The 23,814-nt window shown below is 39.3% G+C and overlaps 1 protein-coding gene and 1 pseudogene across 2 annotated transcripts in view; one reads left to right on the top strand and one right to left on the bottom strand.

Moving 5' to 3' along the window:
• Positions 1-23,814, bottom strand: part of ATP13A4 (ATPase 13A4) — a 141,237-nt gene that overhangs the window by 11,730 nt on the left and 105,693 nt on the right. For both annotated transcript variants that reach the window (XM_066241702.1, XM_066241703.1), the window contains 8 exons: positions 23,499-23,621; positions 20,873-20,952; positions 18,673-18,715; positions 18,161-18,270; positions 14,380-14,476; positions 12,391-12,463; positions 1,479-1,650; positions 538-731 (listed from right to left, as the gene is read on the bottom strand). In XM_066241702.1, the coding sequence (XP_066097799.1) occupies positions 538-731; positions 1,479-1,650; positions 12,391-12,463; positions 14,380-14,476; positions 18,161-18,270; positions 18,673-18,715; positions 20,873-20,952; positions 23,499-23,621 (892 nt within the window). The remainder of the gene's footprint in view (positions 1-537; positions 732-1,478; positions 1,651-12,390; positions 12,464-14,379; positions 14,477-18,160; positions 18,271-18,672; positions 18,716-20,872; positions 20,953-23,498; positions 23,622-23,814) is intronic.
• LOC136312174 (ATP synthase subunit f, mitochondrial pseudogene) lies at positions 16,842-17,161 on the top strand (annotated as a pseudogene).

Raw genomic sequence — 23,814 nt, 5'->3', positions numbered from 1 at the left:
GTAATGATTGTATCTAAATAAATGTCCCAAAGCAAAGTAGGTCACCTTCTTCTCCTAATACACGCTCCACCTCCCACTCAGAATGTAAGGAAGTAGGAAGTGCTTTGGCCAAGAGCCTCCAGAGTTGTCTGTAGTGAGGCTCCCCCAGGCTGGACCACTCTCAGCCTGCCAATCCTACGATGTCATCCTGACCATTGTCTTCACAGCAGGAGACATGTTCCAAATGAGTGCTCTGTCTCTTCTCCCCACCTCCTCTGGGATGGGGGCCGACAAGCAGAGAGATAAACAAGTCTTCCCAACTGGAAGTGATTCCATGAAAGGACACCTAGAGACAAATTGCTGGTGAAGGTAAGAGGTGGATAAAAAAGCCTTGGTATTTTACACAGCTTTAAAAATGGGAGCAAGACCACAAAAAGACCTAGACATTCGGAGACCCAGAATGAGTGCCAATTCTGCAGCTACTCCCTGAATGACCTAGGCATGCCTGTTCTCCTCTCTGATGACTTCTCGCCCCTGATCCCATACAACTTTACTCACAGTTTTTATAGGTCGGCTGCCTAAATGGTTTTCCTTTAGAGAAGATAAGAGCCACAATAATACAGTTGATTGTTCCCAAGAACCATATAGTAGTGTTCTCAAAACTTGCTAAGTCACCATCACTTCTATCTTTTTCTGGAGCAGTTGGAGGGGTGGTTAAGTTTGAGATGGTTTCATTTTGCACTGTGCAGGCACTAAAAAGGAAACCAAAGAAGCTGATGAAGTAAGATGGCAGACACCTATGGAGCTTACATATGAGACTCCATGCCCTCAATGTTTCTACAACTGCCTACACTTTGGGAAAGAATATACTGAAAAATAAGGAGAAAGAAACCAGAACAGATAGATCTATATTTTGGATAGATAGAAAAATTATTAGGTAGATAGATAGATAGATAATAGATATTTAGATAGGTAGGTAGGTAGATAGATGATAGATAGATAGATAGATAGATAGATCCAATTAATTTATTCAAAATATTGAGAACCAATCACATATATTAAGGCTATATGTGAGAGAGAAGGGTGAGTAATTCATAATTCTTCCCTTTAGTGGATTAAATCTCTAAACATTTATTAGTAAGGTGACTATATAATTTATCATGCAGCAGGAACATATTTGAATATGAAAAAAATATTAGAAATTTTATAGGATACCAGGCTTAAACTGGGGGTATCCAGGCAAACTACAATGCATGGTCACCCTAGATAGAAAAGATGGTCATAGATTATTATCTAAGATAGGCAAAGATAAGTGCTAATGAATGTGACCATCAAATTGTGTTACTGAGAAATGAAGATCACTGGAAAACTACCCAAGGGATTTAGGGAAGCCAAATCATTTGGCAGAATGAAGACCCCGTTGCCTCCCATCATATGATCCAGATGATGTTAAATAGAAATTAGAGTATGGGAAGCTGGAATCAAGTTTGTGGTCATACCTGTGCATCTCCATGTTATACCAAGGCTGCCTCTGAACCAGAATGAAACCCACAATGTGCATGGCCAGGCTGAGAAGGATGTTGAAAATCACAGAGAGCAGCAAAGGTGGGGAGATCAGTCGTCCGGCAGGTCTGAAAGGCACCAGCTTGGGGTAGGCACCATTCAAATTCACTATAAAATAAAATCAAGTTGCATATGTATGAGAGCAGAAAAATGCTTCATTCTTCGTCAGAAGAATGGTGTTTTTTCTTTGACTTAAACATCTGAAGAAATTGACAAATTGAAGTACATCACAAACTGAGTGAACAATACAATAAATAGATTCAAACTGAAGTCATATGAGAAATTCTTAAGACAGCAGACATAGAACAACTGCAAGATGCTCTTTTTGCCTTTATTAAATGGGCAAAGATGATTAAATTGTAGGTGAGGAAGTATTAAAATGCACGCTTTTCTTACGCTGCTTGTGGGAAAGTAAATTGACGAATACATTCTGTAAGGCAATGTGGCAATGACAAGGAAGAGACTGAAAAACTTTTGTAACTTTTCAAGTAGTTATTCGACTTCTGGCATTTTATCTTATGAAAAAACAAAACAGAGATGTAGAAAGATGCTCATCACTGCATCCTTTATAATAAATTATGGCACAACTATATAGTGTAACAAAATGTAGTCACTAAGAAGTAATTCTTTCAAACACTGAAGGAATAAAGTGATGAGTGACCTCAGCAAAACAGCAGTATAAGCAGCTTCAAGATCCCACCCCACCACAAAAACATTGAAAAACAAGCAGAAACTGTAAGTATCAACTTTGTCAGAACTCTGAAAAATAAACAAATGTTTATAGAATCCAAATACATGTTGAATCAAGAAAAGGGCAACTTAAAAATGATAGGAAAGCCTTGTGCATCTCTACTTGCCCTTCCTTCCCCATCCAGCTCAGTGACAAGCTTCAAGATGGCAGCATGCATATCAGTGGGGACCCTCGTCCATAGTTACAGAGAGGGAAGAACAGATTTATCCACAAATCATTCCACATGTCTGTGTCTGTTCTAACTTGTCTGGGGGCTCCCTGAAGTACTGGGGCAAGCTGCTCATCTCTGTTTCAGCTAATGCAAAACTGACTTGGGGTGGGAAAGCAGCATGCACTGCTCCAAAGCAGTGTAAGGTTAACAAACTACCTGCAGATTGCAGGTAACACATAAAAGCCTAAAGCCTGGAAAGAAAGCAGAAGTTTGTGTGCTGTGGAAATTATGGTACATACAATCACCTGTGTGTACTGGGAACATAAAAAGTCATGTACACACCCATGACAAGATGTATGTTTAGGAAAGATAAAAAAAAAAAAAACCTCTATGCTATCACCTCTGGATAGCCTATAGACTCAACACAAGCCTGGTAAGTGTTGAAGTGCCCAGCACAGAACAAACCTGCAAAGATTGGGAGGGGTACTTTGTTTTTTCATATTTTTAAACTCACAGAGTTCAAGAAAATCTCTGTCAAAACACTACTTGAACAAAAGCTAAAGGAATAGAGATTTCAGTGACTACACATGACAACTGATAGTCTTTACAAAAATAGTTTAGAAAAGTCACTGAATATATGGACTACTACAACCTTCAAAAAACACCAAAATAAAACAAACAAACAAAAAAATCCATTCAGCCCAAGGGAATAGGAAAAATCTTATTTACAGAGTTAAGACATTATAAAACTCAATATAACAAAATAAATGAAAAAAAAATCTCTGAGGAAGTCCAGATATTGAACTTAATGAGCAGAGACTTTAAAACAATGCTCTTAAATATGTTCAAAGAACTCAATGAAATCAGGAAAATAATGTATATATAAAATTAGAATGTTAATTAAAGAGATAAAAATTATTTTAAAAAGCTTAAAAATTATTTTTAAAGCATCCTTTTTATAATTTCTATCTCTTTATTGACATTCTTATTTTGTGTAGTAAAAGTAACTATTTCAATAAATTTGAAAGTATATGATTGTATTTTTAGTTTTTAACTTTATTTTTTTATTCCAATTTAAAAGACAAATGCATAAAGTAATTATCTAAGTTACTTGACACACAATTGATAAAAGTGACATAAATTAGTGACAACATAAAAGGAGACAGATGTTTCGTAGCAGAGTTTTGGCATGCTATAACAGTTCAGATGTCAAGTCAAACTAGATTGCTTTAAACTGAGGATGTTACGTATCATCTCCATGATTGTGTATTTTGCAGTGTAAATCCCACAGCTAATGTCATACTCAGGGGCAAAGGACTGAACGCTGTCCCCTAAGATCAGGAACAAGAAAAGGATGCTTTCACCACTGCTGTTTAACATGATGCTCGTAGTTCTATCCAGAACAATCAAAGAAGAAATAAAAGTCATCCAAATTGTAAAGAAGAAATAAAACTATCTCTATTCATAAGTGGCATAATTCTATATATTAGAAATCCCAAAGAATCTGTAAGAAATCTACTAGTTATTAAATAAATTCAGCTATGTTATAAGGTACAAGGCCAATACATAAGAAACAGTTGTGTCTTTATACATTGGCAACTAACGATTTCTAAAAGAAATTGAGAAAACAATTTCAATTCCATAGCACACAAAAGAATACATAACTAGACTTAAATCTAACCAAAGAGGAGAAAGTATTGTACACTGAAAATTATTAAACCTTTGCTGAAAGAAACTAAAGAAAACATCAATAAATTGAAATACATCCAATGTTTATGGATCGGAAGATGTGATACTGTTACAATGTCAATACTATTTAAAGTGATCTATAAATTCAATGCAATCCCTATCAAAATTCAAATGTTGTTTTTTTTTTATTTTTGAAAAGTAAAAAAACTGACCCTCAAATTCATATGGAAAAGTCAAACATTTTAAAAAAGGTGAACAATATTGGAGTACTCACACATTCTAATTGCTAACTTACTACAAAACAGTAATCAAAACAGTGTGTTGCTGGAATAAGGATAGACATACAGACTAGAGCAGAGGTCCCCAAACTACGGCCCGCGGGCCACATGCAGCCCCCTGAGGCCATTTATCCGGCCCCCACCGCACTTCTGGAAGGGGCACCTGTTTCATTGGTGGTCAGTGAGAGGAGCATAGTTCCCATTGAAATACTGGTCAGTTTGTTGATTTAAATTTACTTGTTCTTTATTTTAAATATTGTATTTGTTCTCTTTTTGTTTTTTTACTTAAAAATAAGATATGTGCAGTGTGCATAGGGATTCGTTCATAGTTTTTTTTATACTCCGGTCCTCCAACGGTCTGAGGGACAGAGAACTGACCCCTTATGTAAAAAGTTTGGGGACCCTTGGACTAGAGGAATAGAACTAAGGATCCAAAAATAGACCTACACATCTATAGCCAATTGATTTGCAACATGAGTCTCAAGGCTACTTAATGGTGGAAAGAACAATTTCTTTAACAAATAGTTTCGGGACAACTGGATTGCCACATGTGAAACACGAAGTTGGAGCTCTAGCTCACACCATATACAGAACATGACTCAATGACCTGAATACAGGAGCTAAAGTCATCAAATTATTAGAAGAAAACATAGTATAAACTTCATGGCCTTGGATTTGACAATGGATTCTTAGATATGACTCCAAAAGCATGAACAACAACAGAAAAAAGATAAATTGGACTTAATCAAAATTAAATACTTTTATACAAGAAAGGACATTTGTATCAAGAAAGTGAAAATATAACATACAAAATGGGAGAAAATATATTTAATCATATATCTGATCATGTTTTTTTATATAAAATTAGTTTTTAGAGAGAGAGGAAGGAAGAGGGAGGGAGGGAGGGAAGGAGAGAGAGAGAGAGAGAAACATTGATTTTGTTATTCCAATCATTTATGCTATGACTGTTTGATTTTTGTATGTGCCCTGACCAGGATCAAACCCTCAACCTCAGTATGTCAGGCTGACACTCCAACCAACTGAGCTACCTGGCCAGGGTCCATCTGATAAGGTTTTTAATATCCACAGTATATAAAGACTCCAGAACTCAGGAATCACAAAAGATTAAAATCCAGGTAAAAAATGGGCAAAGAACTTGAATAAACATTTCTCCAAACAAAACCTACAAAGAACCATAAGCCCATGACAACATGCTCAACATTATTAGTCATTAGAGAAATGAAAATCAAAATCACCATAAGAACCTACTCTACACTATTAGAATATCTAAAATAATGTTTTAAAGTTAAATAACAAGTACTGACTGATAAGGCTGCAGAGAAATTGAAACCCTTACACATTGCTAGTGAGATTATAAATCGATGTAGTCACTATGGAAAATAGCTTGGTAGTGTTACCAGAGGAAATAGGGTTTTCGGCAGTGTTGTGGGAAGAGAATTTCAGAGGCACTTACATAGAAGGAGTTTTGAGAGAGAGTGGCAAAGTGAAAAATGATAGTACACTCTCAGGCAGTGCAAGGGCAGCGGCTGCCCAACGTTCTTGCTAAGCTTCCATATATTTCTCTAGGTTCAGGACAGAGCAGACCTTTTTGTTTTTTTGGTTTTGTTTTTGTTTTTTCCAAACTATCCAATCTCTTTCCTGGACTTTCCCAGGCGTGTGTTTGTGCCCTCCAATCCAGTTTCTTTTTTACCAGATTTTTCCAGGCTAGTGTCTTCCCCCTTGTATGTTTGCCATTTTGGCTCCTACTGTGTATGCCTCAGAGTTTCACTTTTTTATTTGGTTTCTACTGCGCATGCACTCAGTGAAAGAATTCCCCCCTTAGCATTTTCACCCTCCCCTGTTAATCCGGCTGAACACTGCCAGTTCCCCCTCCCTTTCCTGGGTGGCTGTGAAGCTATCTTTCCTGCCTACGACACTAGGCAAGACATTTTGCTCTGTTTGGCAGAGGATGCCAGTTATTCCTGGAGTGACATGCCGTTTGCTCCCTCCTCTTTCATTAATTATCTAAGTAACATGCTTACTCTCCCAGTAGTTTCTCAAAGTTAAATAAATTATTGCCATATAATACAGTAATTTCATTCCTATACCAAAAGGAATTAAAAACAGGAGCCCAAACAGATATTTTATGCAAATGTTCATTGCAGCATTATTCACAGAAGGTGAAAGCGACCAAAGTCCATCAATGGGCAAATGGATAACAAATGTGGTAAATATATAAAATGGAATATTATTCAGGCATAAAAAAGAACGAAGTCCTGATACATGCTGCAATGTAAATGAACCCTGAAAACAGTATGCTAACTGAAATACGCCAGACAGAGGAACAAATATTGCATGATGTGACTTATTTGAAATACCTTGACTAGGAATATTCTTAGAGACAAAAAGTAGAGTAGATTGAAAGGGAGAGCAATAGGGAGTTATTGTTTAATGGGTACAGAGTTTCTGTTTGTGGTGATGGAAAAGTTTTGGAAACGGATAGTAGTGATAGTTGCACAATACTGGGAATGTAACTAATACCCTTGAACTGGACACTTACAAATAGCAAAAGTGGCAAATTTTATGTTATATTTTACCACAATAAGAAAGAATTAAAGTAGTTAATAACATTTTATAATAATTATGAGATTAAATTTTAAAACGGGATGCATAATTACATAGAGAAGACAATTCAAATTTTATATATATATACACATATATATACACACACATATGACTAGAAGGAAACACATCAAATGCTTTAATTGATTAACTCTAAATAGTAGGACAAAGATGGCTGTTCTTTTTTATCTCCTTTTCTTATAATGAATGAGTTAATCAATGATGAATATAGAAAGCAATCAAGTTATTTATCAAAAAAAAAAAATCCCAGAGAAAACCCTGGAGATACTTGTTACGTAGAAGGGAATAGTCACAAGAAATGAGAACTATTTTCAAATATGTAAAAGACTGTTCTGGGGAGAAAATCCAAACTATTCTGTTCCATCCCAAATGACAGAACTATGATGGATGATAATTACACAGAGAGATTTGGTTTGAGGTGAAAGAGAACTCTGTTAACAATAAGGACTGCCAAAGGTGTTCTTTCAATAGATTTTTTTTTTTCTGAAGTTGGAAACGGGGAGGAAGTCAGACAGACTCCCGCATGTGCCCGACCGGGATCTACCTGGCATGCCCGCCAGGGGGTGATGTTCTGCCCATCTGGGGCGTTGCTCTGTTGCAACCAGAGCCATTCTAGTGCCTGAGGCAGAGGCCATGGAGCTATCCCCAGCACCCGGGCCAACTTTGCTCGAGTGGAGCCTTGGCTGCGGGAGGGGAAAAGAGAGACAGAGAGGAAGGAGAGGGGGAGGGGTGGGGAGGGGATGGAGAAGCAGATGGGCACTTCTCCTGTGTGCCCTGGCCAGGAATCGAACCCGGGACTCCTGCACGCCAGGCCGACGCTCTACACTGAGCCAACCGGCCAGGGCTCTTTCAATAGATTTAACAAATATTTAACAAACTCTTTTGATATGTCAGGTACTGTTAGATGTTTTGGAAATGCAGCAGTGATCAAGACAGACAAGAGGTGAGGGGAGGTAGGCAAAAACAAATAAAACTACAGATAAATATCATTAATTTCAGGTTGTGACAAGTACTGTGAAAACATAAAGCAGAACTGTGTGCTAGAGAATAATTGGCTTGGTCATTATTTAAAGTGACCTTTATGAGGTGGTGACATTTGAGCTAAAATTTGAATTAAAAAAAAGTCAATCATATGAAGATCTAAGGGGAAAGTGGTTTAGGCAAAGGAAATAGCAAAATCAAAGGTGCTGAGATGATTACAAACTTGGCAATGCTCAAGAGACAGAAAGACTGGGGTGCCTAGACTAGTAACTGAATAGCAATAGGGTGTAAAGTTGGGGAAGCAGAAATAAACCATGTAAGACTGTGGAATTAGTGGAAATGAGAAGCCACTGGAGCATTTTAAACAAGAGTATGACAATAAAATTTAGATTAATAAAACTAGCACTCTTACCACTGTTTGAAAGATAAATGGAAGTTAAGGGGAAGGCAGTAATTGTGGAAGCAAGATTAGTTGTAAGATTATTGCAGTAATCTAGCAGAAGTGACACTGTTTTGTGAGAGTGGCTATAGTAGAGATGGAGAGAAAGGATACAGGATATCTTTAGAGGTAAAGCCAGTACAAATTTCATACAGGATATCTTTAGAGGTAGAGCCAGTACGAATTTCATATGTATTGGATGTTAAGGTTAAAGAAAAGTGAGGGGGAGTGGCACAAAGAAAACTAGATAGAAGGTGACAGAGGACAATCTGACTTTGGGTGATGGATATGCAACATAATTGAATGACAAGATAACCTGGACATGTTTTCTTTGAATATATGTACCCTGATTTATTGATGTCACCCCATTAAAAAAATAAAATTATATATATATATATATAAAAAGTCCAGGGATCTGTATTAGGTGTTTGAAAATTTCTAAGGTATTAAAAAGTTGAATTAAACATTAAAAAAGAAAAGAAAAGTGACAAAGTAAGGGTGACTCCCGGTCTTTGAACAACTAAAAGATAGTGGTGCTATTTTGAGGAATTTTATTTGTTTCTGTTTTTTTCCACTGACATATTCCAAGTGCCAATATCAATTAATTTTGACCAAGAACTGTAAAGCAAACAAAAGCTTTATTTGGGGCCTTAGGAATAGTAATTTATGACACACAGATTTGGGTAGAAACCTAATTGTGAACCAAAGGGAAAAAAAAGACAGAAAAAAGGGGGTTTCCAACAATTATACAAGTTGTTTTGAAAGAGCTGCGAATGGTGCTGGCAAGCACACTTACAAAATGTTATACATGGTTACTTACTTATGCTTGTTCCTAGGCATAAATTTCATTTCTTAACAGAGAGCTCAGTGATGCAGAGCCAGTTTAGGATGTAGCCATTTGTGGCTTAGCCCATTTCAAAAGTTCCTTCCACATGGAGGGAGATGAGTTAGCTAAGCTTCCCAGGGGCCTCCTGGTTCTATTTTAGAACTCTCTTCAGACGGTATTAGCTCTACTTTGCTGCTTTTCTTTCACTCTTATTACAGTAAGCAGTACAAACTAGACCATAAATATTAAAATGGTTTTGTTAATTGTAAGAATAAAGTAAATTAATTGTTATAGAAGAAAGAGTTCTATTTGGTCATGTTATATCTACATTCTGTTAAATATCCAAAATTAGATGCTGAGTAGCTGCATTTCCAGAGCTCAGGATAAGCATCAGGCCAGGGATATAAATTTGGGATACATCAGCATGTAGATGACATTAAAATTATAGGGTTGGTTGAAATCACTTAGAGCAGGCATCCCCAAACTACGGGCCCACGGGCCGCATGCGGCCCCCTGAGGCCATTTATCCCCCCCCCTGCACTTCCAGAAGGGGCACCTCTTTCATTGGTGGTCAGTGAGAGGAGCACTGTATGTGGCAACCCTCCAATGGTCTGAGGGACAGTGAACTGGCCCCCTGTGTAAAAAGTTTGGGGACCCCTGATAGAGAGATGATGTAGATTGAAAAGACAGGTAAAGAAGGAAAGGCCAGAAAAAGAGATGGAAAAACTGTACCCACAAAAGTGATAGATAATCCAGGAGTGTGTGGTATCACAGACCCAAAAGAAGAAGTCTACTGAGGAAGGAGAGTGCTGTTGAGAAATTCAAGTACAATCCGAAAGAGAAGTGGTCACTGCTGTCAACAGAAGTCATTGATGGACTTGACAAGAGCCACATCAGTAAGGGGACACTGAAGCGTAGGTAGTAGCTGCTCCCCATGAGTTTATTCTCCAAAGTCAGAGCTTTTGAAGAAGTTTTTAAAATAAGTTAGCATGATATGCTCATTAAGATTACGATGAGAAGCTATAAGAAGAAATAATATGAAAACAAGACCATGAGGAATGAAGGAGAAACAATCTGAGAAGTGTACTTTTTCACGTATCAGTATTGTGCATCCTCCCAGCCAGCGGTGGTGAGAGCTCACCCTGGCTCACAAGGGCCAATTTCTGCTAAGTTTTTAAGCCAGTTATTAGAAGCAGCCATTACTAAAAGTAAGTTATATAAACTTACAATTAAATAAATGTATGAACAACAGAGATAATGAACACTCAAAATTGGCTACTTATCAATTATTTTACATTTTAGAATTATCTCTGTCCTTGAAGTTAATAATGGAGATTAAACTTAAAAGTGTGTTATGTCTGTAGCCATTACATCTTAAACATTTTTTTTATTGAGGAAATACTCTTCCAGCATTCAGGAACCATTATCCAATTCAGCAAAAAAGTTGCTCACATCAGTCAGTGATGAATGGTTAAAGTTTCCACATAAGTTTTTGTTGTTTTGCAATCTTCAGGGAAAGAAAAATGTCAACAAAGATTCACATTGAAACTAATTTACTCATCAATAGCATAGGTTGACTATGGACACAGAAATTTGGTAAAACTCAGTGAAAGCATTCTATGAGAATCAATTGGCTAAATGGAATTTGCAGGAAAGACATTGTATATGCTGTTATTATTGGAAAATTGCTCACCACACATTTTTCTTTCCAGTCAAGTTTGTAATAAACTTATGTGCAAATATTTTTTTTTGAAAACAAGTTGTTAAACATTTGCCAAGTTAGGCCCTGGCCAGTTGGCTCAGCAGTAGAGCGTCAGCCTGGCGTGCGGGGGACCCGGGTTTGATTCCCGGCCAGGGCACATAAGAGAAGCGCCTATTTGCTTCTCCACCCCCCCTCCTTCCTCTCTGTCTCTCTCTTCCCCTCCCGCAGCCAAGGCTCCATTGGAGCAAAGATGGCCCGGGCGCTGGGGATGGCTCCTTGACCTCTGCCCCAGGTGCTAGAGTGGCTCTGGTTGCGGCAGAGCGACGCCCCGGAGGGGCAGAGCATCGCCCCCTGGTGGGCAGAGCGTCGCCCCTGGTGGGCGTGCCGGGTGGATCCTGATCCGGCGCATGCAGGTGTCTGTCTGACTGTCTCTCCCTGTTTCCAGCTTCAGAAAAATACAAAAAAAACAAACAAAAAACATTTGCCAAGTTACCACCGCCTCCCCTCAAACACCAGCACAAGTCAAGTATCCAAATTCACGCCCCTGAATGTTAGAATCTGGCTGGTTGGAATGATAGAGTTAGAGACGGCAAGTGGAGAAAGCAGGTATACAAAACTGATCAGGGAGTGGGACAATAAGGGATACAGCAGGTAGTGGTAGATTTGGGTCGTGTCGAGTTTTTAAAATAAGAAGAGATGGAAGTTATATGCTGGTGGGAATGATCCAGTAGCCCAGAGAAAAGTTGGCCATGGTGACGGAAGGGATTATTACATAAAAATGTCCTTAAGAAGGTAAGAGGAGGTAAGATTAAAAGTACAAGTGGAGCTGTTGGCATTTATACGTAACAGAGATAAAAGCAGAAAATTTGGTAAAGATGGTGGTTAGTGGCTGGAATGGGAAGAAAATCCCATCACAGGGAAAATGGAAAGAGAATTCATATATTAGTTAGAAGATGGGGGTAGGACTGGCATAATGGCAAGATGACCTTTAACCCCTGTTCTAGGTCTTGAGAGATTAGGACTTGGAGATGGGAAACATATAAGCTATATTGAACACCCTTCAACTATAACTATACCTAAACGCACACCAAAAATAGTGTACCTGATTTTCAAGGTTCTTTTTAAAAATTTTTAAACATTTAGTGACCTTTTAGGGAAGTTCTATATTTTACAGAAAACAACAAATTAACACTACAGTTTTCCTTTGCTAACATTCTCTTTCAACACTAAAAAACGAGGACTGTTTCTCCTTTCCCTCTCTGTGTATACCTTTGGGAATAAGCCAAACTTCACATCTGCTGCCGCTGCCGTCCCTTCTCTCCTGGTGCACCAGCCCTTCTGGGGCTGAAGGGGGCATCTCTGGGAAGAAAGTTTTAAAAATGCCTTACTTGTTACACCAATAAGAGTTGTAATAGCCAGATCCTGGAACAGAAACTGGTAGTTTGATAAGCTGTTCGTCTCCTGCAAATAAAAAGGAAAGCAGCTCAAAACACTTGTGACCTTCTAGGTAAAGATTGACATCAATTTCACTGATCTTCTCACTGCAACATAGGATCGTCAAGTAAACTATCTAGGAGGTGGTGTGGTCAGCAGCCTGTGTATGTTGGTAGGAGTCCCAAAGTCGAGGCCGTGAAATCCTGTTTAACCAGGAAGGCTCTCGTCATGCGCTGTCTGGGCTAGGTCTTTTGTGCATTATTATCTTTCCTTATTGAGGTGAATATCTCACTCTACCAGAATCATCTCCACTCTCTTTTCCACTTGGCAGCAGAAAAGTTGGGGTTTGGTCTGGCACACTAAAAGAGTGCATTTGCAGTAGTAATAAGTGACAAATGTGCAGTGATCTTACCTAAATTTTACTGATAGAAAATGACAATAACTGAGGCAACTCTTTGCATTCTTGGGTGTTGTTAGAAAATCCCTTGATATTCCTGAAGAAAAAACTTTTAGTTTTTCAGGTAACTTGCCTCCTTGCCCCCGACCCCTTGGTGGAAAGGAGTTAACGATGATTCATGTTTAACTCTAGTTTTGAGCAACAGTTACTATGATTTCAAAATAGGACCAAACTTATATAAATAGCCTCTTTTTCTCCAGTTCATATATTAGTGAGTGTGGAAAGACATAGGTCATCTGAAGACAGCAGAACTCAAACTTTCAACCCAGGAGCATGAGGGCAAGACACAGAGATGACTCTAGGTATCTCCAGCACGGGTTCCCTTCTCTGTGTTAGCAAATAGAAAAGCCCCCATATGTTCAGACCATAAACAGTAGTCATGTATTTTCTGCTTGGTTAAATGGTAAAAGCCATCACAAGACATGTATTTTTTTTGTGGCATGATATGCCAATTTTTAAATGTCTATGTTCAGGGTCAGTATACTCTGGCTTATACTAGCTTATAAGAGTCCATTGCAAGATTTTCAGAAATTTTGTAAACTGGTTGTTAAGCACAGCCGATATAAAATTTTAAATGATACTAATTCACTATTAAACAAATTATACTGAAACAGAAGTAAAAAAAAACACTCAAAACTCAGAACTTCCTAATCATTTTTCTATATTGCACTGTTATCTATGTTCTTGAGGTTATTCACAACTCTTCTAAAGCTACACGGTACAAGTACCACGTGATGGTATGCTATTGCACATCTCTCCTCACCTCCATGTTGAGGTGGATAGCTTGAAACCAGCCACGGTAAGAGTATTTACACCACTAAAATTGGCAAACATTAATAATAATCAGGGCTTATTTTTCCAGGGAAAGTGAGTTATGAAACATTCCAGCACCCAAAGAATCATCTCTTTTATGAACTGTATGTGAAGGAGGAGCCACACTGGGTTGGAAGGAGAGATCTGGCCAAAGCAGATGAAAGCAACAATGAAAGACAAAGTGATTTGTTCCATTCTGATCCTCAGCTACCAAGAGATAATTATCAGAATCGGAGAAGTCACACCAACAACTTTTCCTGTGTACATTTGTCTATTTCTGATCTATTTTCAAAATTTTAAAGATAGTTTTAGCCCTGGCCAGGTAGCTCAGTTGGTTAGAGTGTTGTCCCAACATGCCAAGGCCGTGAGTTTGAATTCCGGTCACAGCACATACAAGAGTCAACCAATGGGTGCATGAATGGGTGGAACAACAAATCAGTGTTTATCTCTCTCTCTCCCTCTCTCTACCTCTCTTTCTCTCTCTCTCTCTCTCTATCCCTTCCTCTCCCTCTAAATTCAATCAATGAACAAAAAACATTTTAAGGTAGTTTTAGAGGAGCTGCTAGTGCTCCAATCTCCTAATTGCACGCTGTTTAAGAGGCATTGCATATTGACAACACACTGCCCCTTGTCTCAGTTCTCACCAACCAAGAGGCTAGGTCCCAGGTCATACCCAGTAGAGCAGCAGAACACCAACATACTGAATCATGCTGTACAGAGCCATGTACTTAAACATGCAAAAGGAGGTGACAAGAGCTGCACGTCCTTCCCTGTGTGAGAAAAGAAACAAAAAATGAATGAAATGAAAATAAAGGAAAGAAACGAGGTCACTTATTCTGTGCTGTTCAGCTGAGCTCAGTAGAAAAGATCAAAGGCCTGATTATTCCGTTGTTGCCTGGCAGCCCAGACGCCTGAGTGGTGGGAGCCAGCTGTCAGTGTGCTAACCCAGTGCTTCCCAACGTCTTTTGGGCCATGGACCAGTTTAATGTCAGAAAATATTTTCATGGACCGGCCTTTAGGGTGGGACGGATAAATGTATCACGTGACCGAGACAAGCATCAAGAGTGAGTCTTAGACGGATGTAACAGAGGGAATCTGGTCATTTTTTAAAAATAAAACATTGTGCAGACTTAAATATAAATAAAACGGAAATAATGTAAGTTATTTATTTTTCTCTGCAGACCAGTACCAAATGGCCCATGGACCGCTAACGGTCCGTGGCCCAGGGGTTGGGGACCACTGTGCTAAACAACTGAATGTTCAGGAAAAGCCAATTCCACTGCAAGGCCACAGGCCTCTGTCCAGCCAGGGAGCTGGATTGAGACTTCCTCCTGTCTTTTCTGTGCGCATTATTTCAGCTCAGAGTCCAGGGACTTGGGCTGGCCCCAGATCTCATACCTACTCACTAATGTGATTTGGAAGGTCATTTCCCTTCTCTTGGTCACAGTTTCTTCACCTGTAAACTGAGGAATATAAATCAGATCGCAGATTTGGAGGCTATTTTCAAGCAGGTGCTGTAGGAATTTGGCAAACAGTTCATTCCAATTTCATTTGAGAGGCCAAACTTTCTCTAAAACTGGGCTAAAATAATGGAAACCCTCAAATTAGCCATAGACCAAATTTAAATAGACTAGAAACAATGAGCATGTTCATTTTTGTTACTGTAGTTTTACTTTGAGTAAATAGTATATATTGAAAGCATAAAATGCATAACTTATGAAATAACAATTTTATTTCTTTCATTTGGAAAAAAAAGAGTGTAAATTTACTTCTAGTCATAATGGTTTCCTGGGGTTCCAAAGCCTGATCCTCACACAAAACGTTTTCCTGTATCAGGGCTTTGCCGCTGCCTCACACTGCCTAGAAGGCACTGTCTCCCCCTCCCTCAGCTCTTTAGAAAGGCTCTCCCACTATCCTTTCCGGTGAAGCCAGTTCCACCTTCCCAGTTGTTTTCCTACTGTTCATGTTATCCCTGCTTTATCTGCGCATGTGTTTATTGTCTGACTTCTTCGCCGGAGGAAAACATGAGATCGAGGGATATCTGATTTACTTGCTCTGGGTTTCCAGTGCCTCCAAATGACTGGCACTAAGTGTGTCCACATGAAAATATTTGTTCAATACATGAAGAAAATATAAAATAATTGGGAGGAGCTAGCCAAATTATTATTTTAATGTGGTAAAAAGAGTATGATATCTGTAGATAGAACATATTTAAACAAAACTAATTCTAATACAGTCTCCTATTCTATATGGCTGTATGAGCTTGGGCAGTTCTCTGAGCCTCAATTTCTTTATTTGTAGAAAAAATAGTTACCATTCTTACATCTCCAGGCTTTTTAAAGTATAAGAAAGTAGTCACTAAAGCACTTTATGAACTGGTAAATATATATATACTAGTTATAATAACCAAAAGCAGCCACAATGCTAACTATCTCTATCATTTGAATAAAATTCAGCAGAACTACATATTCAAGGGTGGGAAGTGATGGGAAGAAGGCACCAAGAAAAATTTTAGTACAAGCAACAAAGATAAATAAATATTTTGGCACTAGAGATGGGAACAATAGCCCAAAAAAGCATAAAGAGGTAAAAAGAAGGAAAACAAATGGGGGAGAGGAAGAGGAAGTGTCGCTCAATCCCCTATTATGAGGCATCTAAGGCAGGGGTCCCCAAACTACGGCCCCCTGAGGCCATTTATCCGGCCCCTGCCGCACTTCCGGAAGGGGCACCTCTTTCATTGGTGGTCAGTGAGAGGAGCATAGTTCCCATTGAAATACTGGTCAGTTCGTTGATTAAATTTACTTGTTCTTTATTTTAAATATTGTATTTGTTCCCGTTTTGTTTTTTTACTTTAAAATAAGATATGTGCAGTGTGCATAGGGATTTGTTCATAGTTTTTTTTTTTTTTATAGTCCGGCCCTCCAACGGTCTGAGGGACAGTGAACTGGCCCCCTGTGTAAAAAGTGTGGGGACCCCTGATCTAAGGAAACATAGTTAAAATAATAATAATAATAATAATAATTAACACTTTCAAACCAGTAACAAGTTCTAGATTCCAATATTCTAAAAATAACCTATTCAGTGATTTTCATTAGAAACGCCGCTGCTGCTAGAGCCAACAACCTGGACTCCGAGATGGTGTCAGTCGTGCCATGGAAGGAGAAGAGACTCCTGGATGTTAAACTAGGGGAGCTGCCACGCTGGATACTGATGTGGGGTTTCACTCCCAAAGGCATTGCTGGAGCATTTAAGAGAGGTTATTATCAGTATTACAACAAGTATGTCGATGTGAGGAAGGGAATGTTGCTAGGATTTTTATGATACTGGCAGTTTATGTGGTTTTCAACTATTGCTGTTCTTATAAGGAACTCAAACATGAGCACGTGCACTCCACATTCTTGACTATACCTTTGCCTAGTGCCTCGGAATCCTTTCATATTGTAATGATTACTTAATAAAAGATAGCTGGTACTGGGTTGCTTTAAAAAAATTCCACTGTGCCTGACCAGGCAGTGGAGCGGTGGATAGAGCGTCGGACTGGGACGTGGAGTACCAGGTTTGAAACCTCAAGGTCACCGTTGAGCACGAGCTCATCTGGTCTGAGCAAGGCTCACCAGCTTGAGCCCAAGGTTGCTGGCTTGTGCAAGGGGTCACTTGGTCTGCTATAGCCACACGGTCAAGGCACATATGAGAAAGCAATCAATGAACAAATGAAGTGCCGCAATGAAGAATTGATGCTTCTCATCTCTCTCCCTTCCTGGCTGTCTGTCCCTATCTATCCCTCTTTCTGACTCTCTCTTGTCTCTGTCAAAAAATAAAAAATAAAAAAAATGCCACTGCTCTCGCAGGATTATTTTCAATCCCGGTAAACCCATTCAGGAGTGGAATGTTTGACTGCATTCTTCCACAGGGCACCTTCCCCGCCCAAGGATGCAAACTTGCCCTAGTCTTTGACTTGCAGAACAATGAGATCTGATAAGTCACTCAGAAATAGACACCATATGAATTCACTTATATGTGGGATATAAAGAACAATATAAGTGAACAAACAAAACAGAAACAGATTTATAGATACAGAGAACAGACTGATGGTTGCTAGAGGAGAGGGGAGTTAGGGAACTGGGAAAAATGGTGAAGGGATTGAGAAGTACAGATTGGTTGTTGCAAAATAGTCACAGGGATGTGAATAAAGTACAGCATAGGGAATACGGTCATTAATATTGGGCTACCTATGGTGCAAAGTGGGTAGTGGAAATATCAGGAGGAACACTTTATAAAGTGTCTGATTGTCTAACCACTGTGCTGTACACCTGAAACTGATACAAAATAATATTGACTGTAAACTGTAATTTTAAAAAATTAGTAAATTAAATCATAAAATAAAAAGAACAATGGGATCTCTACTGAGAAGTCAGGAGAGATTAAAACAATGCTGGTGAGAAGTGCTTACTTACTTGATCAGATGAGGTACACACTCAATGTTTGGAGTTTTGGAAGTAAACGGTGAGGCCACAGATGCCTCATGCTCTGATAAGGAGATGCCCACATGAGCCATTTTCAAAGCCTGAAAACAGAGAGGCAGCTTACTGTCCATGCTCACTCACATACGTATCTCCTGAAGCCTCATTAGAAAAGGCCAGTTAAGCTGTCCACAAAGCAGCTTGTGTGCCCAAGCACTAGCTAGGAGATGAGTGGATTCTGCTCTGCCTGCCACAAAGGAAGATATGGCACTGGGATACTCAGTAAAGGAAGTGGAAACTTCAAAACCAGATTCTACCCCATTTAAACTATAATAACCACTGAGTTACTGTTTAGCTTTGGACAAAATTCTCCAAAGCTTCAGCATCAGTTTCTCCATTAAGAGGAATGGAGAGAGTATATATTCCAGGAGATACTATCTCTACAGGGCTCTGGGAAAGTACAATCAAGGGTGAGACTATGGTTCTACACGTTGGCAACTACTTACCCCACAGTCATTGGCTCCATCACCGCACATACCTACAAAGTAACTAAAAGGAACCATGTCAATTGTAGAAGAGATCAAAGCAATCTTAAATGCTAACTTCTCTAATTAAAAAGATAAAATGAGCTTCATTAGTTAAGGTTTAAACTTATTATTTTAAGAGAGTTTCCCTAATAATCTGGTTTGACTAAATGTAAAATTTGACTCAGCAGTTCCTATAATAGATTTAAAAATTCAGGGCATCATTCCTGACTGCAAGTGTTTCAGGGTGTATGCAGTGAGATCCCATATAGGAAAGTGCCTTATAAATTCTAAAATAATAAATAAAACTTACTTGTTAGTGCAGTTAATAGTTACATGAGAAGACATCTGCCCAGAAGTTGAAGAAAGAAAACAATCCCTTCTTTGGGATGGCTATTTGGGGCTCAGTGAAAACTATTCTTTTAAATTTTTGGCAAAGATTATGGAAAGTCTGCTTTTAAAGGTAGGAATGCTGATAGCATTTACAGAATTGGCTGTGCTTCTTTTTACATATGCTCTCTGAAGGTTACTAATGTACTGTCTAGGTCAGGGGTCCCCAAACTAAGGCCCGTGAGCCACATGCGGCCCCCTGAGGCCATTTATCCAGCCCCCACTGCACTTCTGGAAGGGGTACCTTTTTCATTCGTGGTCAGTGAGAGGAGCATAGTTCCCATTGAAATACTGGTCAGTTTGTTGATTTAAATTTACTTGTTCTTTATTTTAAATATTGTATTTGTTCCCGTTTTATTTTTTTACTTTAAAATAAGATATGTGCAGTGTGCATAAGGATTTGTTCATAGTTTTTTTATAGTTGGGCCCTCCAACGATCTGAGGGACAGTGAACTGGCCCCCTGCGTAAAAAGTTTGGGGACCCCTGGTCTAGGTTCTCAACCATTTTGAGAAGGCAGGGCTTTCCGAATTGAGAAGCTTGCCTAGTAACTGCATCAGGTGAGTGGCAGTGAGTAGGGGTAGGAGTCCTATCTATGTGGTCCAGCGCCAGAAGAAGAGGAAGCCTTCAGGACACCATGGGTTCCATTAACAAATTAATAATAATAATAATAATAGGCCCCAAATAATGAGTTCCTTATTTGGACTGCCCACTCTATCAATGGAGACTCTTTGTGTTAGAAGAGAAATTATTTTTCTGATTTAACATGAAGAGGAAGCCCTGGCTGGTTGGCTCGGTGGTAGAGCATCAACCTGGTGTGTGGAAGTCCTGGGTTCAATTCCTGCTCAGGGCATACAGGAGAAGCACCCATCTGCTTCTCCACCTCTCCCCTTCTCACTTCTCTCTCTCTCCCCCACTCCCCTGCACCCATGGCTCAATTGGAGCAAGTTGGCACCGTGTGTTGAGGATGGTTCCATGGCCTTTGCCTCAGGCACTAAGAAGAGCTCTGTTGCTGAGCAAAAAGGCAACACCCCAGATGGGCAGAGTGTTGCCCCCTAGTGGGCTTGCCAGATAGATCTCAGTCGGGGCACATGCAGGAGTCTTTCTCTGCCTCCCCTCCTCTCACTGTATAAAAAAAAAAGATGAAGAGGATGCTATGGCATAGAATATATATTTTTTTAGGAGCTTTTTTTTTTTTCTTTTTAATTTTTTTTTTTATTTGAGAGAGAGAGAGAGAGAGAGAAAGAAGGGGGAGGAGCAGGAAGCATCAACTCCCATATGTGCCTTGACCAGGCAAGCCAGGGTTTTGAACCGGCAACCTCAGTGTTTCCAGGTTGACGCTTTATCCACTGTGCCACCACAGGTTAGGCGAATATTTGAATATTGTGAAGGTTATGTGAATTTCTTGTCATATAAATCTTCCTCTATCATAATTGTGATAATAATTTGTAAAACTAAAGTCTGCATTTTCATTGTCCCTTCAGGAGCTGAGCTCAAATGATCTTTCCAGGCTAGTTTCTTATCAAACACTTTCCTGCCCTTTATGTTCTACTCAGAGGTTCTCAATTCTGGATGCAAAGCTGACGTATGTGAGGAACTTTGACAAAACACTGATGTCTAAACTCCATGGGAGCAAATGAATCAAAGTATTTTCCAGGCTCTCAAGGTGACTGACATGCATCTTAGCCTGAACCACTGTCCTAGCCAAACAGGGTGACTTCTTATGCCTCGTACTCTCCCCCCGACTGCATGTCTCCATGCACTTCACACCACCTGAGTTGGTAAAGAACCTACTCCAGTTTCTGAAATTCTTCCACCAGACTGGATTTCTGTGCAGGAGACATTCTTGCAAAGACGGTACCATTCATCAGTATCTGTAGGGGACCCAAAAGAGAAATATTTCATTATGTCAGTTGGTCATACATGAAATAATTAATAACACTCATAATACTGACAGGGTAATGATATCCATAAATGAGAAAGAATATTATTTTCCAAGAAGGCTTCTGCTAGATGTTAAGACATTGGTCATCAGATAAGTGATCAAGGAGACCAAAATCAGTAAAGATGACTACTTCATAAAAAATACTTGATAAAAATGATGACCTACAAGAATTGAGCTCAGCTGCCATGGAAAATGTGGTCCTAAAAAAAATCCTGAGCTTAATAGGACCTTAAGCCAGCAGAGCATGAGAAAGTGCAAGGATCCCAGGAAAAAGGAAAGAGGCAATATCTTCCTAGAAAATTGCTCAGAACTAGGAGAAAAACAGCCCACTAGTGAAATAGTAAAATAACTGTTTGTGTTTTTAACTCAACTATACCATCTGGGCTTGACCAATTGTAAAATTCAGCTGATCTCCCAAGCCTGATTCAGACTGGGGAACATTGGTTTGGTGGTATGATCATCTCTACCAGCTTCTCCACCTGCCCCTGCTCTACAGTTTAAATGCTGTTAGCCATCTACCAATTTAACCCGATTGACAATTTCCCCCCAAAATAGCAGATACACATTCTCTTCAAGCCCATACAGAACAGATACCTGAGAGGCTATATTCTTGGCCATAAAACAAATTTCAATAACTTAAAAGAATTTAAGTCATGCAGAATGTGTTCTCTGACCATAAGAAATTAAATTAGAAATCAATAATAAGAAGCTCCAAAGTGTTTGAGAACTAAATAACACACTTCTGAATACGCCATGGGTCAAGAAAGTAATCAAAGAGGAAATTACAAAGTTGTTCGAACTGAATGAAAATAAAGACACGTGTATGCCCCTACTAAAGTATCCGTCCTTGGGGAATTTATAGCACTAAATGCCTATAGTGGAAAGGAAGAAAGGTCTTTAGTCAATGACCTCGGCTTTCACAATTAAGGAACTAGAAAAAAGAGCAAATTAAATCAAAAATAAAATAAAATAAGCAGAAAAAAACATTTAATAAGGATAAAATCAGAAGTCAACATAGAAATGCTAATAGCAGGTTTTATCTGTAATAGGCAAAAACTGGAAGCAACAAAATGTACCACTCTAGTGTGGGATATTGATAGTGGGGAGGCTGTCCATATGTGTGGGGCAGAGGTACATGATACATCTCTGTACCTTCTGCTCAGTTTTGCCATGAAACTAAAATTGCTCTAAAAAATGAAGTGGTTTTTGTTTAAAGGATAAACTGTTGATATAGGCAACAATGAATAAACAAATGAATCCCAAAGAAATTATGCTGAGTAAAAGAAGCCACTCTGTTAATAGGTCCTCTATCAAAAACTGAATGGATGGCCCTGGCCGGTTGGCTCAGTGGTAGAGCGTCGGCCTGGCGTGCGGGGGACCAGGGTTCGATTCCCGGCCAGGGCACATAGGAGAAGCACCCATTTGCTTCTCCACCCCCTCCCCTCCTTCCTCTCTGTCTCTCTCTTCCCCTCCTGAACCACTGTCCTCAGAAATTTCAAACCTCTAAATAGGTAAGATATTCCTGTTGACTGCATTACAAATAGAGGCAGATACTTTTACAGAAGAAAAGCAGCCGAGGCTCCATTGGAGCAAAGATGGCCCGGGCGCTGGGGATGGCTCCTTGGCCTCTGCCCCAGGCACTAGAGTGGCTCTGGTCGTGGCAGAGCGACGCCCCGGAGGGCAGAGCATCGCCCCCTGGTGGGCAGAGCGTCGCCCCTGGTGGGCGTGCCGGGTGGATCCCGGTCGGGTGCATGCGGGAGTCTGTCTGACTGTCTCTCCCCGTTTCCAGCTTCAGAAAAATACAAAAAAGGAAAAAAAACAAAAAACAACAACAAAAAAAACTGAATGGAGTTCCTCTACTACTAACCTGTCTTCTTGTTTAACTGCTAGATTTCCACTATATTGGGAGACTCGTAACCATGGCAATACCGTGACAGCTGCCCAAAAGCAATCTTGATGACTTGAGAAGTCACTAGTACTTTAATCCTCTCAATGACTTTCAACCTTTTCCATCTCATAGCACATATAAACTAATTATTAAAATTCTGCAGCACACCAAAAAATATATTTTTTTGCCAATCTGACTAAAAAAAAAATAGGTATAATTTTGATTCATTCATACCGGACAGCTGTTGCTGTGTTGACTGTTGTTATTTTTTATTTGAAAATCTAAGGGAAAAGAGGTCAATGGTCCTGACTAAATAGTCAGGTATTACATATTGTAAAAATTCTTCCAGCACACTAGTTAAAAATTGCTGCTATAAATGATAGAAAATTGGCTAATCAAATTTACTTATTCTAAATCTAGTAGAAAATGAGACAACAGTAACTTCTGTAAAAGTATCTGCCTCTATTTGTAATGCAGTCAACAGGAATATCTTACCTATTTAGAGGTTTGAAATTTCTGAGGATCATGCTCTGTAAATGACATAATCAGCATCTTTACCAGGCGATTAGTACCTTCTTAGAATTTACCTTTGGCAGTAGGCTGCTGAAATGTTGACTTATAACCTGAAAAGATTTTCCACTTAGGGCAAAATGGTAACTTCCTTCTCTGCTATTATCAGAGACTTCTTCCCTGATGTTAATGTAATTGTCCTGCAAAGCAAGACACAGTTCTTTTAGACATGATAAAGTGGTTAGGACCACAGTAGATCTGAAAGAAAAGAGGGCAGTTCAGGCTCTCTCTTTAAAAGTCACTCTCCTGTCCTGATGCCTCAGAGAAGTACTTTCCTCTTTGCTAGATCAATCCCGGCACATCACAGCCTCTGGTGAGCAGGGGAATAACACT

This window comes from Saccopteryx bilineata, chromosome 8 (assembly GCF_036850765.1).
Source record: "Saccopteryx bilineata isolate mSacBil1 chromosome 8, mSacBil1_pri_phased_curated, whole genome shotgun sequence".
Classification (NCBI taxonomy): Eukaryota; Metazoa; Chordata; class Mammalia; order Chiroptera; family Emballonuridae; genus Saccopteryx; species Saccopteryx bilineata.
The sequence above is the reverse complement of the archived record's forward strand: the minus strand, read 5'-3'. Positions and strand labels throughout refer to the sequence as shown.